Raw genomic sequence first — 19188 nt, 5'->3', positions numbered from 1 at the left:
CCTACTCGGGTCCCCTCCCTCACCTCTTTTTCCGATACATTGATGACTGTATCGGTGCCGTTTCCTGCTCTCGCCCTGAACTAGACAATTTCATTCACTTTGCCTCCAATTTCCACCCTTCCCTCACCTTCACATGGTCCATCTCTGACTCTTCCCATCCCTTCCTCGACTTCTCCGTCTCCATCTCTGGGGATAGATTATTGACAAACATTCACTACAAACCCACTGACTCCCACAGCTACCTGGACTACACTTCCTCCCACCCCGCCTCCTGTAAGGACTCTATTCCATTCTCCCAGTTTCTCCGTCTCCGCCGCATCTGCTCCGACGATGCCACCTTCCACACCAGTGCTTCCGACATGTCTTCCTTTTTCCTCAACCGAGGATTCCCCTCTACTGTGGTTGACACGGCCCTCGACCATGTCCGTTCTATCTCCCGCACTTCTGCCCTCACCCCTGCCCCTCCCTCCCGTAACCACGATAGGGTTCCCCTTGTCCTCAACTTTCACCCCACCAGCCTCCACATTCAACGGATCATCCTCCGCCATTTCCGCCACCTCCAAAGTGATCCCACCACCAAACGCATCTTCCCCTCCCCTCCCCTTTCAGCATTCCGTAGGGACCGTTCCCTCCGAGACACCCTAGTCCACTCCTCTATCACCCCCAGCACCCCTTCCCCTGGCACCTTCCCGTGCAAGCGCAGGAGATGTAACACCTGCTCTTATACCTCCCCCCTTCCCACTGTCCAGGGCCCCAAACACCCCTTCCAGGTGAAACAGCGATTTACTTGTACTTCTTGCAATCTAGTATACTGTATTCGCTGCTCACGATGCGGTCTCCTCTACATTGGGGAGACCAAACGCAGATTGGGTGACCGCTTTGCGGAACACCTCCGTTCAGTCTGTAAGGGTGACCCCGAGCTTCCGGTCGCCTGTCATTTTAATTCACCGCCCCATTCCCACTCGGATCTCACCATCCTCGGCCTCTTGCATTGTTCCACGGAAGCTCAACGTAAACTCGAGGAACAGCACCTCATCTTCCGATTAGGCACTTTACAGCCTTTCGGATTCAATATCGAGTTCAACAATTTCAGATCATAACCTCGGCCCCTATTACAATTTTACTTGTATTTTTCATCCACACCTTTGTTTTGGTTTTTCCCCACCCCCCCCCTTTCCTTTTTTTTTCTCTCTCCCACATGGCAGCTGTCTCCCATTCTGCCAGCGCATTTCACACCTAATCTAGAGCTGTCTTTTGTCTCCACTAGTCCTATCACCATCTCGTCTCATTTTGAATACCTCTTATATATACATCTAGTCTGTCCAGTCCTGTCAGAAACTTATAAAATTCTGACAGGACTGGACAGACTAGATGCAGGATGTTCCCGATGGTCGGGGAGTCCAGAACCAGGGGACACAGTCTAAGGATAAAGGGTAGGCCATTTAGGACAGAAATGAGGAGGAATTTCTTCACCCAGAGAGTGGTGAACCTGTGGAACTCTCTACCACAGAAGGCGATGGAGGCCAGTTCATTAAATATATTCAAGAAGGAGTTTGATATATTTCTTAAGGCTAAAGGGATCAAGGGTTATGGGGAGAAAGCAGGGACCGGGTACTGAATTTGGATGATCAGCCATGATCGCATTGAATGGCGGAGCAGGCTCGAGGGGCCGAATGGCCTACTCCTGCTCCTATCTTCTATGTTTCTATGTTTCTAATGTCTCTTCTCTTTTGTTCTCTCCCATCCTGACCTCTTAATCTATTTCATTCCCTGTGCCTCTTTAGTCTTGATAAAGGGTTTTGACCCGAAACGTTGACTCTAATTTCTCTCCACAGATGTTGCCTGGCCTGCTGAGTTTTTCCAGCATTTTCTGTTGTTATTCCGGATTTCCAGCATCTGCAGTATTTTGCTATCGTACAGCATCCTACTCCCTATTTGATGGCTGGTTGAATGGACCTGGTGCTACATGAGGAAGACTGACCTGTTTGGCATTCTAGAACACCCTCCCTTGAGACAGAAAGAAGAAAGACATGTACTTATCTAGCACCTTTAACACCTTTTACTTCAAGACGCCCCAAAGTGTTTTACAGCCAATTAAGTACTTTTGCAGTGTAGTCACTGCTTGTCTGACATCCAGTACTGGATGAGCAGAAATTTTCTCCAACTAAATATTGGGAAGATCAAAGCCATTGGCTGGAATTTTGCCTACCTCAGCGGGTCCAGTGCGGGCGGTGACCATGTCGGGTCGTGACCCCACTTCTGGCTCCATCCCGCTGCTGAAAATGAACTTACCTTAATGGGGCCTGTTAAGCTCGCCCAGCACGTTACCCGGCCCAATGAGATGGAGCGGGTCTGGTGACGTCATCGATGACACGTTTTCAGCCGGGATCTTTAAAGGGACCATGGCCACATTTGGTTTGAATGTCAATGCTGTCAGTGTACTACAGCATTGGAGTGCTGCAAACACTGACAATGACTGCACAGAGGTAGAGGGCTGCACCCAGATTCTCCGATGACTTCTTCCATAAGCATATGGGGGGAGTCAGAGCACGCAGGGAGGTCCTATTCCCTTCTGATGGGCAGAAGAGACCGCCCAGGAGACCCAGACAGCCTGGTTGCAGATTGCAGAGGAGGTCACAAGCGGGGTTGTGCTCAGGAAGACCGGGTGCAGTGCTGCAAACGTTTCAATGATCTCATTAGATCAGGAAACGTTAGTACAAAGCCACACTCAACTTCATCCAGCTGTGCCTCTCTTCACATCTCCATCACTCTGCCTTCCCTACCCTACTGTTGGTTGAAGGCTAGTATTTGACCAGGACACCGGGGAGAACGCTCCTGCTCTTCTTTGTCCTCCTGAAAGGGCCTCGGTTTAACATCTCATCTGAAAGACAGCACCTCTGATCCTGCAGCACTCCGTCAGCACTGCACTTGAGTGTCAGCCTAGATTTTGTGCTCAAGTTCCTGGAGTGGGACTTGAACCCACAACCTTCTGACTCCGAGGCAAGAGGGCTACCACTAAGCCACGGCTGACAGCAGTGCATCGTACCTGTCAGGAGCTGGCGGCCAGGCTCAATGGACTGCACTGTGCCACCTATGATGCTCTACACTCTCGGGAATCTTACCACCAGAAAACATTCTGTGCTCTGTTGGGTTCATGCCTCCATTCCACTTAGAAAATGTCAAATGTGTTGCCCCTTACAAATAGCCCATCACTTGCTTCATGCATCTGTGGACAGCTGACTGATTGTTTTGCTATCTGTCACTGGTGGTGGCTTGACAGTATTCAGTGACATGAACATATTACGCCCATGGGAAGAGCCTTCCCTATAGTACAAGATGTCTGTAGGTCGGCCTCCAACAGATGGCACAGATATGTAACAGCCTCCTATGTGAAACAGAGTTCCCAAAGACAGGTCTCCTCTGGTGTACTTAGGAAGGAGTGTCTGGGCCAGTAAATGTGGATCCGGGAGTAAGAGTGTGTACGCAATGCATAATACATGAAATATAGTCACATCTGCCTTTTATTGTCCTGTCAAGAAATGCTCTACCGCTTTTAAATGCAGATGTGTCATCAGAACCCCCAAAGGCATTTCCATCCTGCCCAGGAAATTACAGCTAGAAGTATGAATTTAGAAAATAAAAATTTTGCAATGGAGAAAATTCTAACTGCTATCTGTGTAAAGACATTTTTTATAATCTATCCTTTAATTCTTTTCATGTTAATCTTAAATTTGTGCCCTCTTGCTACTGCCTCACCGAAGAGTGGAAAGAACCAGTCAATATTTACTGTAACAAAGCGACTCACAAAGGTTACTTTAACACCTCCTTCCCCTGTGACCTCTACCACGGAGAAGGACAAGGGCAGCAATGTCATGGAAAATCCCATCGCCTGCAAGTTCCTCTTCATTTCACACCATCCTGGCTTGGATATATATCCCTGTAGCTTCATCGCTGCTGGGTCAATATCCTGCAATTCCATCATGGGAGCACTGTCACACAAGGACTGCAGTGGCTTGAGGAGAAGGCCCCCCAACAACCCTTCCTCAGGGCAACTAGGGACAGGGAATAAATTCAGCCTTGCCAGCATTGCCCACATCCTGAGAACGCATTTTTCAAAAGCCCTTGAGAGGGTGCTGAAGAGATTAGCTAAAACGATCTGAGGGGGGTGAGAGGTTTTAGTTATCAAGAGAGACTAGAAAAATTAGGGATCTTTTCATTAGAATAAAGAAGGTTCAGAAAAAATCTATGTATTCAAAATTATGAAATGTTTTAATATTGGGAAAAATTATTACACGGGTTGGTGAGTCAGTAACCGTAGGACATAAATTTGAGACCATCGCCAAAAGAATGATGGGAGAAGTTAGAATTTGTTTTGCACAAAAGATTGTTAAGACATGGAATACTTATCAGAAACACTGGTGGAAGCAGAACCCATAGTAGTTTTTCAAAGGGAAATGGATAAATATTTGAAAAAGAAATATTTTAAAGGGTGTGGGGATTGGGACTAATTGGATACTTTGTCAGAGCGCTGACACAGACTTGATGGGCCGAATGACCTCCTTCGGTGCTGTAAGGTTCTGTGACTATAATTGTTCATCACGTGGCACACTGTCCCATTTACAACATGCATAAGGAGGTGCCTTCAGTTTATTGGAGATTCAGTCTGCATTTTGAAATTTCTTTTTTATTGTTAACACAAGTAAACAGTACGGGGAGACATACTTAAATTGTATCACCTGCTTCTGAAGCATTTGGTTAAGGGACTGGCTAAGGAAACTGAGCGTAAGTTGCCATGATAGGTACAATATCACAAACAATGTCAGCGAGAGTTATCGGGAGAAAAATTCAGTTGTTTGCGCCTCCCGTTAGCGCCTTAAGAGGGCGCTAATGGGGCGCAAAGCAACTAGCGCCCGGGCGCGGCGATGTTTGCGCCGCTCGTGGAATTAACTAGACATTTTGCGGCGGCGCTAAACACTACCGCCACGATCACCTGCGCCGGCAGATCGTGACGTCAGTCGAGTGTGCAACGTCCTGGTAGCGCCCCGGACCGGATATTGAGTGGCGCCCCCTGCCTTACCGCCTACCGCTAGCAACGACAGGTTGAGGGGAGTGTTTTGCAGTCAGAAAGAGACTGGAGGAGCACTATTTAAAGGCGACCGCTTCCTGCCTTTTTTTGTCGGCGACATTTTTGCACCACGCATTCTGAGAGAGAGAGAGACTTCTGGAGAGATTCAATGCTGTGTGAAGGAGTTTTGGGTACTGAGCAGCACTTTGCAGGTTCATTTTGATTTGCCCTTCCTTGTATCGATTTAGAAGAGACTGTGAGGGCTGCACTCTGAGCTCTTTCCCTGGTTCTCTCCATTGTTCTTTCCAGCAGATTTGATGTACAGGTCTCTCCAGGCCGAGATTCAAGGCTGCAATGAGCAGGATGTGGATGGAGAGCAAGATTGACCCTCCCCTTTAAGAACTGGCCGGCGCCATTATGTCTGTGTTCCATTGCAGACTGACATCACATGAGCTTCGCCAGTGCTCTGAGGTAGTGCCTCGCTTCTCGGCCTTTGCGCCTTAAGACAGGTGTGAAGCCCCTGATTTAGCGCTCCAATCACCTCCAGGGGCGATAAAAGCCAAGTTTGCAGTCAGAGGCGATAATTAGCGCCAGGCGCTAATCTTTGCACCCGGCCGATAATTGCGCCCCAAACGGGGCGATACTGAATTTCTCCCCCATCATCTCGAGTGAAATGAGTAAGTGAGCTTGCTTGACTAAGGAAATAAATCCCCACCTTAGGGAATGGATGCAGAAAGCCATGCAGCAACCAATTCGGTTGAGCGAGAAAATAGGAATCTGACAGTAGGTCCAGTTACTAACACACCAGGAAATGTTCTGGACATTGTGGGGGTGATTTTGCCAATGGGGGCGCGTTAGAGGCGGAACTGCTGCTTGTCGGGTTTTAGTCCCGCCTCCATTGACTTGTGGCCAACCCAAACTATTTCCCCTTGATTGACCTTGTTAAGCCCACCCAGCGGGTTTAGCAGGCCAATTAAGGGGAAGCCGGTTACAGGTGACGTTTCACCTGTCAAATCTTTTTGACAGATGAATTGTCATCGTTTTGACAGCTCTGTGAACATGTCAAACACTGACATTCTCTGTTGTTTGATGAGTCCTTGTATTCAAGACTCATCAAACCTATCTGCTGAGCAGAAATCAGATGGCTGTTGCAATGGAGAATGCAGCAGCCATCTGTCATCTCTGCTGGTGAGATGCGAGAGTCTCCGGCTCTTCTGTTGAAGCCTGCACGAAGAAACAAAGGTAAGTAAACATTTTCTATCACTTTTCACTCACCTCACCTCTACACACTTGCACTCATCACTCACCTCCACAGTGCACCTTTGCACCCCTCCGATCCCCACAGACCCACTGCTCGCCTCGCTGACCCTGGCAGGGTTTCCCGACGTCGGGAAGCCCACACCTCTGATGGAAAAATGTGAATAATCCTTTTAACTGCCTGTTAACTACCTGTTAACAGGCAGTTAAGTGGCTGTAATCTCCTTCCCGCCTCCAGGAGACGGGACCCGGCGCGGGTCGGCTACCTGCCTCCTGGGAAGATGGCACGGAGGCGGGATGGGTACCCGCCCCCAGATTCTGCCATTTTCCCGGCAGTCCCGCCTCCAAACCTGCCTCCCCAGGGCTGGCAAAATTGTCCCCTGTGTGTTAGTTTGGGTCAGTTGGTAACACTTGTACTTCTGAGTCAGAAGGTTTTGGGCTCAAGCCCCACTACAAGACTTCAGCACACAATCTGGGCCAATAGTGCAGTTCTGAGGGAGTACTGCATTGTCAAAGGTGTTCTCATTCAGATGAAATGTTAAATGAAGGCCTTGTCTGTCTGTTCTAGTGGCTCAGGTGAATGTTAAAGGTTCCATGTCACAGTTCGAAGAGCGGGAGTTCTCATGATGTCAAAGCGACAGATAATTAAGATTAAATGCAAGATATTTAGGGCAGAGAGCAGGGGAAACTTTTTATACAGGATTGTGAGGCTGTGGAACCACCATCACCAAAAGATACAGATCATTGTTGCTGGGGGACACTGCTGTGTGTAAAATGGCTCCCACATTTGCCTAGTAACAATAGTGACTGTACTTTCAAAGCAGCTCACTGTGTATGAAAAGCCCTTTGGGATGTTTCCAAGATATGAGAAGGTGCTACAGTATATAAATGCAAATTCTTCCTTTATATATCACTTAACAAGTATAATTGTGTGACAGATTATTTCCAACTACAGGAAACTCTCTTTTTACCGGCACCTAAATAACCGGAAATCTCTCTTAACTGGCAAAATTCAGGAGTAGGTTCAGGTAAGTTTTACTTCATATTAGTGGCCGTGTAACCGTGGTTCCTGGATCTGTGGCCGTGTAACCGGGGTTCCTGCACCTGTTGCCATGCAACAGGGACGCCTGGATCTGTGGCCGTGTAACCGGGCTTCCTGCACCTGTAGGGACGCCTGGATCTGTGGTTGTGTACGGGGCTCTTGTACCTTAGTAAGTATACCTCTCTGTAATCCGGACTTTTTGATCAACCGGCACCACGCCGGTCCCGTCGGTGCCGGATAAAAAAGAGTTTCCTGTATTCCTTTTCAAACTCAAATCTTCTTAGCGAGTATATATGTGATTATAAGTATCAAATAAAGTTTTCTAACCATATTAGTAGTCAAAATCATTAAAACAGATTGGGGGAGAAATTGGGTGAGTAGCGCCACCTGTTAGCGACTAAAGAGGCAGTCAGTGGCTGTAGCACCACTGGCTGCGTCTCCCGCGATATTCAGTAGGGGCGCTAATGGTGGCATTAGGCATTTGCGCTGCGCCGCCACCGATGACATCATCGGTGTGCGCAGCGCCCCATTCGTGTCCCGTTCGCGATATTTGGTAGCGAACGGCGCAGTTGCGCCGCTCGCTACCCGCGCGTGGTTCACGGGGCCTTACTGTGCCGGCAGCGGCGCAAGTTAAAGTGGAGGTGCGGGGCGGCCACCTTTTCGGCGGCCGCCTGCCAGCACCTCCATCCCCAACCTCCTAACCACCCCCCCGCGGCAAAGTCGGCTGTTTCCCGAGAGCCCGGCACTTCACCTCGGTGCCGGGCTCATTTGCCGGCACTCGCGAGCGGGGATCGCGCTGTTGCAGGCACCTCCCCCTTAACAGTGGGAGGAAGGCCTGCAGTACCGCAGCGTGCCGTGCTGCAGCGTGTGGCGCTGCGGCACGTTGCGCTGTGATATTCAGTTTCAGCGCCCTAAGAGGGACGCGGAGCGCCTCGAGCCTCGCCCCGTGTCCCTCGAGGAGCAATGAAACTGAATATCTGACGATCGCTAAAGCCTTGAACGCTGCGCTAAATCCTGCGCTCAGGCGACTTTTGCGCTACTTTGGCGCCCCAACCCAATTTCTAGGCCATTGATTTTTAAACGTTTCTTGGATAACTGATGTGGTTTCTTTGAAGATATATATCACACATGTTTTGACATGGTACCACATTGGACGAGCATTTTGGGTCAATGTCAGACCACTGAAGAACTTTGTGATGTGTGCCCCCTCATGGCTAAATCTCAGTTATAAATGATATACAGTTAAGTCAGAATTCTTTGTTACTTTAAGAATGAATTAGCGAACCTTCAATGAAGACCGCAATGGCAAGCATGAGCCTGTCCAGGGCTAATGGCACTGCAGGTGTTATATGGACTATAATGTCCACAATCCCTGAGATACCATAGAAGAGATACATAGTTGCATGCTGCCAGTTCATCAGGTGGTCCCATTGCTGTTCCTCGTGGTTATACAGCTTCAGATGGGGCCCATCAGGAACAAATTGCTCAGCTATCATACCTGCAACAAAAAGTAAAAGATTAAAAGGACATTTCAGTATCGCAGTTAATCAGTATTCTTCTTCAAACGCTGAATATTTCAAAGTCCTTTTATGCTTTTTGGAGGTAGAACACCTTGATACACTATATTAAACAAAATTACATAACAGCATGCTTATTTCCACCATTTTGTGGTTTTCTTTCCCTGCGTCCTACTCTTTCATAATGGCCACACCAATGAGCACGCAGAACCCCTGTGGAAATTCACCCACTATGTGCTGGAAGCGCACAATAAGTGAGCTGAGCCTGTATTATGGCATGAAGTCATATTAATGCAGGGCAGGCACCCAAAGAGGAGTAGGCCCTTGCACCACTGCACCCAGAGTGAATATCAGCCTCTCAGCCTGATGCAGACAGGCCAGGCAACATTAACTAAAATTTATTTATAGTGTTCCAAATCCTATCTTGTATCCTCAAACAGAAGCAAGTCTGTAAATTGTTAGGTTATACAGAGTTTCCTCCAAGGGCGCAATCGGGAAATTACACCCGAAAATGCACCGGTCTGACTGAGGTGAAATTGCGCCCAAGTTACCGCTCACCTCCGGGCCAACATTTTCAGGTTCCTACATTACTCTTGCTCTGCAGAGCTTCAGCATTTGGCAGTTGTTTAATTACACTGTTAAAACCAATACCAAGTGTGGGTCTGATTAGTCGCATTAATGTAACTGCAATTAACATAGTACAATATTCCTGATGTGGTAAAATCAATAATTATGTAGTATCTTGTAGTAAGTTACCAGAGAACTCACGGTGGGCTGCATATTACAAAGGGAATATTTGATAAGGAGCCATGAGATGCAAATATCCCAGTAGGCTGATCTACCAAATCACAATCAACAAAGCTGTGAATGTTGTGCATGGATATTGATCATACCCGACAGTGCCCCATTCTACCACGTGATAGGGTAAGTAAGCTGACTGCATCTTCCATGACTTGACCACTAGAATGCAGGGCAACATTGCCAACTCAGGTTGAATATATTCCCGGAGGTTTGATCAATGTGACGTTTGAGCACATGACATTTTCCCACAGTCTGCAAATGTTATTGCATTTACCTTAAAAAAAAGGTGTAGTTGAGTGTCTTTGCTTGCGCGTTACAGCACTTTTATGAAAAAAAATACAAGAATAGTTAAAGGATACCAATTTTGATACCCCTTGCTGCCTCTCTCACATTCACTCCATGCTCACCTTTATTTCATGGTGTTGTGTTGACAGTTACCAAGTCAGTGCCCTAGAAACCAGCTCCTGTAGCGGCCGAACACCACATGCTGATATATTTATAGGCCTTTATAGATATGGTGACACAATACAGAAGCCTGAAATGTTCTGTCGAATTTTAAAACACAAAAATTAAGCCTTCCAACCACTTTCATGCCCCAGAAGTGGCCCAGTTGATCAGTGCGCAGCAATTACATGCGAGTGGGGAAAATGGTCACGAGTTGATACAATTTAACAGCATAGAGGTCCCATGACAACAATGCACCTGTCACCTAAAACTAGTTTAATATCTTTAATTCACACCACACGAGAACAGAATGCTAATTGCTCTGTGATGAATTTCTGTATTTCGTGACAATGTTTGTCTTTGTTAAGCCGTGACTATCTTTAAAGTGCTTCCCAAAAAGTAACATTTCATTCAGCACGAATAACCACTGACATTTAACGTGCACAAAAGAACAATCAGTAAATGATTGTAGGGTTAGAAACTGGTCGTAATTCCGATCGCAAATAATGAATAAGAACATAAGAATTAGGAGCAGGAGTAGATTATACGGCCCCTCGAGCCTGCTCTGCCATTAACTCCACTTTCCTGCACTATCCCCATATCCCTTGATTCCTCTGGAGTCCAAAAATCTATCGATCTCAGCCTTGAATATACTCAATGACTGAGCATCCACAGCACTTTGGGGCAGAGAATTCCAAAGATTCACAACCCTCTGAGTGAAGAAATTCCTCCTCATCTCAGTTTTAAAAGACCAGCCACTTACCCTGAGACTATGCCCCCTAGTTCTAGACTCTCCAGCCAAGGAAAACAACCTCTCAGCATCTACCCTGTCAGTCCCCCTCAGAATCTTATATGTTTCAAATCTTTTTCTCATCTTTTTAATTCTCTTTCATTGTCACCACTGCCTTTACTCCATTTTCCTCACCTTCAGATCAATGCAACCTCACTGCTTTTCTTTGCCCCTACCAAACCCAGCAAGATATTATGAGATAAATTTTTGTCTTCACCGCCTGGGCAGTAATCTGGCAAAGTACATTTTCCGCCTGTTTAGAACCCGCCCAATTTTCATTCTATTGATCCACTTCGCCAGATTAGTGTCAGACGGTAAAGATAAAAAGTTACTTCTGTAGGTTCCATGAAAAAATAAGCATGAAGTAAATGCGCGTTCGCTTTTATTACAACAATCTTTTACGTGAAGACTAGATATCCTGTTCCTTCTTCACATCGCGCTTCTGCTGGGTGTTGAAGTGTGCTTTTCTTTAACCTATTCTCCTTGCTTCTTCTAGGTGTATTACAAGAAGTGGTTGGTTGCTCTTAAGGCACAAAAGGCACATGGGACTGAGGTGGCCCTCCTGTCATGACACCTTGGTTCTGGCTATTACCCGCATCTTTTGAAAGTCTGTCTGGACACCCTGGTCTTGCTTCATATGTACCTCTCATGTGCAGCTTTGAGAGAATAGTTTGGATGCCTCGCACATCCAACCATCCTGATAAACAGCAGCCTTATACAGGTCTACTCCAGCAGTCACCATTCTACTGGGCCCAGGACCTGTTTGTCCACTGATTAGCGGGATGTCTAACAGTTGCTATCAAATCCTGAAATCACCAAGTATCAGAAAGCCAGAACACAGTGTTCTGTCTAACCTACCCCAAACTGGCTCCAGAGCTACAATCTGTGCTTCCGCAGAGGAGGAGACACTGACAGGTCCTGGGCCACCTCTGAGATAGGGACTGTCAGAGATTCCAATGAAGTTGCCACATACTCCACTGAATCCTGTAATGAGGAAAAATCTTCCTTGATGTTACCAAAAATTATGTCTTTAGAATTCAGAGTCACACCAGGCAGTTGCTGCGCATACTTAAAAACTAACTTCAATGTCTGTATGTGCCTGATCTTTTAGCTCGCCCGACACTTTTTTAAGGTTCCTGCCCATGTATATCTAGTGGTCCTTCTCTCTTTTGCTGAATTTCATCTAGGAGGGTCTTAATCTCAGGCTCTTTGAAGTTTTGTGCTCTTCTTTTCTGCCTCCTTGACGAGGACTGCTTCCTTCTCCGAGTCCCTCTGCCTGTTCCGCCAGTTGCAACCATTCTTATAAAATCGTGGACAATCTCTGGCGATACATCTATGAACACAAACTGCCATTCACTGCACTCTGGTAGAGGTTTCAGTATTTACCTGCGGCTCACCCTGTCTCTTTCAATAACTGCTGCATTTTAAAGGCTGCTCCTCAAGTTTCCAGCCCCACCCCGTCCCAGTGAAGTTCTCTAATGTTACATGGGAACTGTGCTTCAGTAATGCCAACTGATATTTAAAATTAGTTGGTTCGACATCGGGGTCAGTGCTGGAAGGCATCAGTGGGCTCACGTCCTGCCTTTGTAATGCAACTGGCGCCCTGGATTTTCTAGGCCGCTGTCATTATATGTGGTATAATATATATTTAATGTCTTTGAGACTTTTATAAATGTCTCCTGTAAATCCCTGGTTAATTACTGCCGTATTTGAAAAACACAGCATTTGCGTCGAGCTGTAACACCTGAGCCATGAACTGAACCAGTGTGATCACCGAGATAATCACATTCATCTTAAGTGAAAACAGAAAATGCTGGAAATGCACAGCAGGTCGGTCGGTCAGCATTCCGAAGAGTAAGGTAAGTTAATGCTTCAAGAGGGACCCTTCGCTAGAAGCGTCTGAGAAGAATCACACAAAAACCATTTACCGTATCTTTCAGATTCTGATCAACATACTGTGCATTTCCAGCTTTTTCTTTTATTTCAGGTCTCCAGTAATAAATGCTCATCTCTCTGATCACTTCCATCATCTTGCCTTAAGTCATTTTATAATCATATTACCAGCTGCCCTGCTCTGATTGGCAGATTGAACATGCTGTAGCCAATTTAGGTCACCAGCAGTAAATGACAACTTTAATTGCTATAATCGAGAGACTACACTATGGCAACAGGTGAACATTAGAAGCTAAGCAAGATTAGCTTCCTGCGATTGCATGGGTGGCTGTGATAAAAATAAATCTTACCTATAATTACAATGAGGAAATTACAAAAAAATACAAAGATGGAATTTTTCAAATGTATATAAAACAGAAAATGCTGGAAAGACACAGTAGGTTAGTCAGCATCTGTAAAGAGAAAAGACAAGTTAACGATTTGGTCGGTACACTCTAAACATTAAACGGTCCTTTCTCTTTACAGATGCTCTCTGACCTGCAGTATATTTCCAGCAATTTTTGTTTTTACTTCAGATTTCCAGCGTTTTTATTTTCTAACCATATTCCTGATTGTTATATTCAAGTGTAAAGACGAGGTGCAAAGTGACTGTTTTACTCAGTTACGAATGTGCAAAGTTCTGCCCGTCCCTTTCCAAACGCAGCTGACAAGTCCTTTGTTTAAAAAAAAGTTCGCTTCACTGCAGTTGCCATCCAAAAAAACACCTAAGGGGAAACAGTGGTTAAAAAAAATTGAAAATAAATATCACCGTTTAAAAGCACCAGAAGCACACTAAAGATAATCGTGCTGCAAACTGAAATACGCAAGTTAACTAATATTCTCAGATTGTGGATCTACTAATGACATTGTTCCAGACAGTTAGAGACCAGAACTACAGTTTCTAACATTTACCATGACAGCAGTTGTAATGCAGCAAATTTACGGGAACAATGTCACATAACTGACATTAAAGTTAAATATATTCCATAAATTACTGATAATAGCAGATACAGGGCCTGACAGACATAAAATATTTGTAACACTATATTGCTCAACTTGAAAGTTACTTTCTTCTTCCTACCTCAAAATATTATCTCAGTTATTCATATGATAAAATACTTGTTTTATTCTACAAGGTATCCAGCTGAAATCTAGACCCTATGGTCTTGATTTTAACCCCCCTCCACCGACGGGCGGGAGAGGATCGGGTGGGTGGTTATAATATTAGGGGTCAGACAACCCGACCCCAATCTACACAAAAGCAAAATACTGCGGATGCTGGAAATCTGAAATAAAAACAGAAAATGCTGGAAATACTCAGCAGGTCAGGCAGCATCTGTGGAGAGAGAAACAGAGTTAACGTTTCAGGTCGATGACCCTTCGTCAGAACCTAATCTCAACCTAATCCCATTCCCGCCCCTTTACACTTTAAAGTACAGGAATCAGGCAATGGATGAGGTTCCTGCAAAAGGCAGGTGGGGGGCCTAATTAACATACCAAAGTCGTGGCCTGATGACACTATCGGTGCCGCAACTTATATTTAATAGTAAGTGAGGGGGAGGCCCGAGCTGTGGGTTTCCCAGTAGATGATTAGAGGTGCCGGGCAGGACACAGCCCTACAATATGTTAACGAGACCCTACCGTTAAGGTTGGCAGGACCTCCACGTGCCGGGAATCTTTGGCTGATTTCGGCCTCCCTCTGAAGCCAAATTATGATTTGAAACTTCATTTTGTCTATCATAAATTCAAAGTTGGATTCTCATTCTTTTAGTGATATGTAACTACACCCAAAAGATTGTGCGCATTTCCACATATCACAGTATTTCTCCATTGTCAAAAGAGATACAATCCCTTGTTTGATTGCTTGGGTAGGAGCTTTTACTAGCACTGGTCAGTTTCCAGTTATGAATTCAATCGGTAGAAAAAGCACATTGGAATTCTACTAGAGCTGCATATATATGGAAAATCTGTCTTATTTACACAACTCTGTTTGCAAGGTGCATTCTTTGGGAAGCACAGCAACTATACATGAATCAAGATGATCCATTAATAAACCTCCCGCCTGCTGTGAAGCTTCAAATGGTCTACAGAGCAGTAATGATACCCGCCCTCCTGTATGCTTCAGAGACATGGACCATGTACAGCAGGCACCTCAAAGCATCAACGCTGCCTCCGCAAGATCCTGCAAATCCATTGGCAGGATGGGCGCACCAACATCAATGTTCTCGCTCAGGCCAACATCCCCAGCATTGAAGCTCTGACCATGCTCGATCAGCTCCGATGGACGGGCCACATCGTCCGCATGCCCAATATGAGACTCCCAAAACAAACGCTCTACTCGGAGCTCCGACAGGGCAAGAGAGCCCCAGGTGTGCAGAGGAAACGCTTCAAGGACTCCCTCAAAGCCTCCTTGAAAAAGTACAACATCCCCACCGACACCTGGGAATCCCTGGCCCAAGACCACACAAAGTGGAGGAGAAGCATCCGGGAAGGCGCCGAACACCTCGAGTCTCTTCGCCGGGAGCAAGCGGAAGCCAAGCGCAAACAGAGGAAGGAGCGCACGTCAACCCAAGCACCCCACCCACCCGCCCCTTCAACCACCGTCTGCCCCACCTGTGACAGAGACTGTAGGTCCCGCATTGGACTCATCAGTCACCTGAGAACTCATTTTTAGTGCGGAAGCAAGTCATCCTCGGTTCCCGAGGGACTGCCTAAAAAGGTGTTAAGAGTCAAACGATACTTAAGTTATTGTTGTCTAATACAATTAAAAAATATTGAAAAAACATTAAGTGCATTCGAACTCCCATGAGGGTTCAGTGGGTACAGCCTGGTGTAAAGAAAGAAAGAACTTTCATTTATATAGCAGCTTTCATGACCTCAGGACGTCCCTAAGTGCTTCACAGCCACTGAAGTACTGTATTTTGAAATATAGTCACTACTGAAATATAGTTCTGCAAGATTCTGGTTTTATTTCTTCTCAGAAGTGCTGAAACCATACCACCATTAATACCACAGAACTGTAGAAAAATGCCACGTTGCCCATCTTTTTAGATTTAATTTCCTCTTAAATTAGTGTTATTACGGTATTCAATCCTGAGAGTTTCTCTGGCACGCTCAATTCCCTGAACAACCAGAAAACTGCCTCTTCCACGTTGCCATATGCAAAAAAACCCTGCTGCAGCAGAATGATCTCGAGTGTTGTTTTTGTTTAATCCTTTTTTTTTCTTACATGTCACCCTCCCCAATCTTCTTGCCTTGCCTTTTTTCTCCTGAAGGCAATGAGTTACGCTGGGTTACAGTTCCACAGGCACAGGGAGTCCTTGTCCAACGAGGAGCCGACACAGCTGAATCCAGGTCAGCCTTTACCTGATGTCCAAATAAGCACACTTCCTACCAGAGGTCAATGGAAATCATCCTGCTTGTTTTATCCACTTTCAAGCCCAGGCACACTGAGTCAAATAATAGAATCTACCTGCCAACCTGGCTCACAGCAGAGACAGGCAATGAGTCTAGAAGATCCCAGTACCACAGAACATAGTGTATCCTCCCACTGAGCCATAGGGAGAGCCCCTTGCAGTATAGTTTCTAAAAGAATATCAGGTACCAAGAACAGCAAAGGTTCTAAAGACTGGAGTGATTTTTTTTTTAGGAGACATCATTCTTAAAAGAAAGCCATTCAACAAGATAAATAATATTGTAAACAAACAGGAGCCATACATCTACATGCAGTCTACCTACCTAAGTGATTTTTTTTGGCAAATCACATTGAGTAGGCGTAGTTCTATTGCCAAACTGAGTTAAGTCCACACTTGGAATGCTGTGTACAGTTCTGGTCGCCATATTATAAAAAGGATACAGAAGCACTCGAGAGGGTGCAAAAAAGATTTACAAGGATGATATCAGAACTATCAGGAAAGATGAACAGGCTGGGAAAAGAGAAGGCTGACCTAATAGAGGTCTTTAAAATTATGAGAAGTTTTGATAGAGTAGACACAGAGAGAGTGTTTCCACTAGTGGGAAAGAGCAAAACTAGAGGCCATCAATATAAGATAGTCACCAAGAAATCAAATAGAGAATTCAGAAAAAACTTCTTTACCCAGAGGGTGGTGAGAATGTGGAACTCGCTACCACAGGGAGTGGCTGAGGTGAATAGTATACATACATTTAAGGGGAAGCTAAGTAAGCATATGAGGGAGAAGGGAATAGAGGGTTATGCTGATATAATTAGATGAGGAAGCATGGGAGGAGGCTCGAGTGGAGCATAAACGCCGGCACGGACTGGTTGGGCCAAATGGCCTGTTTCTGTGCTGTATATTCTATGTGAAGTCCTTAGTCTTCCTTTACATTCATTATCAATTTCTTTTTCCCCTTTGGTTATGCATACGTCCTTATCCTAAAGTATGCTCCACAGGGGATTATGAAAAGGCATGTGCATAATGTACAGTAACATCACGATCATCTACAAGTACCGGTGGTACACTTCTACCCATGAGGAATGTGTTACTTACATCAGTTCTCAAAACAGAAGAAAAAGGTATCTCACTGTATGTATTGAGCTTAGACAGAAATGGATAAGCCTGAAACCAGCACAATTAGATTTTTTTGACTTACCTATCAGTGCAAAGCTAGCTTTCACAATTCCCTCGATGATGTCTAATCGCCGATGACCTGAGATTGATACTAGATAACAAACACTCTTATTCTTTCTGCAGAGGTACCGCATAGGATATTTCACTGACCACCACAGGCCAAATAGGAGGAAAAAGCTTCCAGGGAGTGCATGTCCTTTGAAATTACCCATGGTTTTCAGTTATGCTAAGTTTCTGTAAAAAAAAACAAGGAAGCCCAACCAATGAAAGAAATGCTTAAAGAACACAAACCCATTCCCACACATACAATTCCCCCAAGTGACTGTAGATGGCTCTCAGCTATTAAATAGACTTAAAACTATTAAAAGTAAACTACTTTAAATACATTTTTTTAAATCAGCCTCTAATTCTTTTTATATATGAGATATAGTAAAGCTTGTATTTGTTTACCTTTACAGCTGTCCGTGTAGTTAACTGACAGCTTAAACATTTTCGACTTCCATTTAAATCTATATTCCTCTTTGATAGTTGCAGTGTAGCCAGATTGACTTGCATACAAAAACAGAAAATGCTGGAAATACTCAGCCGGTCAGGCAGCATCTGTGGCGAGAGAAACAAAGTTAACGTTTTAGGTCGACCTGTGTAACGTTAACTCTGTTTCTCTCTTCACAGATGCTGCCTGACCGGCTGAGTATTTCCAGCATTTTCTGTTTTTATTTTAGATTTCTAGCATCCGCAATATTTTGCTTTTGGTTACATATAATATTGACCCTTTTATATGGTATTCCAGCAGTACAGCAGGACTATGTTCAGTCTCTGACCATACCACACCCCCAATGCCACAGAAATTGATAGCAGGGGATGCGGGGGATAACGAGATAGCCCCTCGTCATTGCTAGACTCCATTGTTCCAACGCCTTCCTTGCTGGTCTCCTAAACTGCATTCTACATAAACTCCAACTCACCCTGAACTCTGCCACCCACAATCTATTCTGCACAAAGGCCTGCTCACCCAACATCTCTGTTCTTGCCAATCTCCACTGACTCCCTACTCCTCAGCACATCTCAATCAAAATACTTGTCCTTATCCTCAAACCCCTCCATGAGCTTGTGCCACCCTAACTCTGGAACCTCCTCCGGCCCTATCTCCCTCTCACACTCTCTTCCAGTTGCGGCCTACCATTCTTTCCCTCTCCTTCCAATTGACCACTGATGATGGAGCCGGCATCAATTTTTGCCTCCTAGTATGGAATTCTCTCTCTAAATCCTTCCGCCTTGCTACATCTTTCCCTACATTCAAAAGCCTCCTTAAAACCTACCAATTTGACAACACCTTTGGCCACCTCCTCTTATTTCCCTCTGTTTCTACTCAGGTCTGACCCACCCAGCTTTGAAACATCTGGGGCCACTTTGTTATGCAATGGAAGTTGTTGCTTATATAGCAGTGCTCGGCCCATAATTCCCTGTACGGCAGCTTCCCAATTTCAGCCGTCGGGGGCTGGTGTTGAGTGAAGGCTATACACTCCCTGATGGAGAAGGAAAAACATTGAAAGTGTATTTCACGTAAAGGGCTTGTGCTTGTTGTAGCTAAATAGTTGCAATGGCAGTCTTGGAAGCTGGGGATAGTGATTGGCATGAAGGCAAGGAGGAATATTAACATTTTTAAAAGGGAAATAAAATATAAATACAAAAATGGAACACCCTAAAAGGGAAATAAAATATAAATACAAAAATGGAACACCCTTATTTTT

The 19188-nt window shown here is 45.3% G+C and overlaps 1 protein-coding gene across 1 annotated transcript in view; it reads right to left on the bottom strand.

Moving 5' to 3' along the window:
- tmem45a (transmembrane protein 45a) overlaps positions 1 to 17669 on the bottom strand; it is a 35971-nt gene extending 18302 nt beyond the window's left edge. The window contains exons 1-2 of the mRNA XM_086007015.1: positions 17460 to 17669; positions 8650 to 8862 (exon numbers count right to left, since the gene is read on the bottom strand). Coding sequence (XP_085863141.1) covers positions 8650 to 8862; positions 17460 to 17649 — 403 coding nt within the window. The 5' untranslated portion in view covers positions 17650 to 17669. The remainder of the gene's footprint in view (positions 1 to 8649; positions 8863 to 17459) is intronic.
- Positions 17670 to 19188: the final 1519 nt, after the last annotated feature.

This window comes from Somniosus microcephalus, chromosome 14, assembly GCF_052327205.1.
Source record: "Somniosus microcephalus isolate GS21.2 chromosome 14, FLI_Smic_1.0, whole genome shotgun sequence".
Lineage (NCBI taxonomy): Eukaryota > Metazoa > Chordata > Chondrichthyes > Squaliformes > Somniosidae > Somniosus > Somniosus microcephalus.
This window is presented reverse-complemented; position numbering and strand designations above follow the sequence as displayed.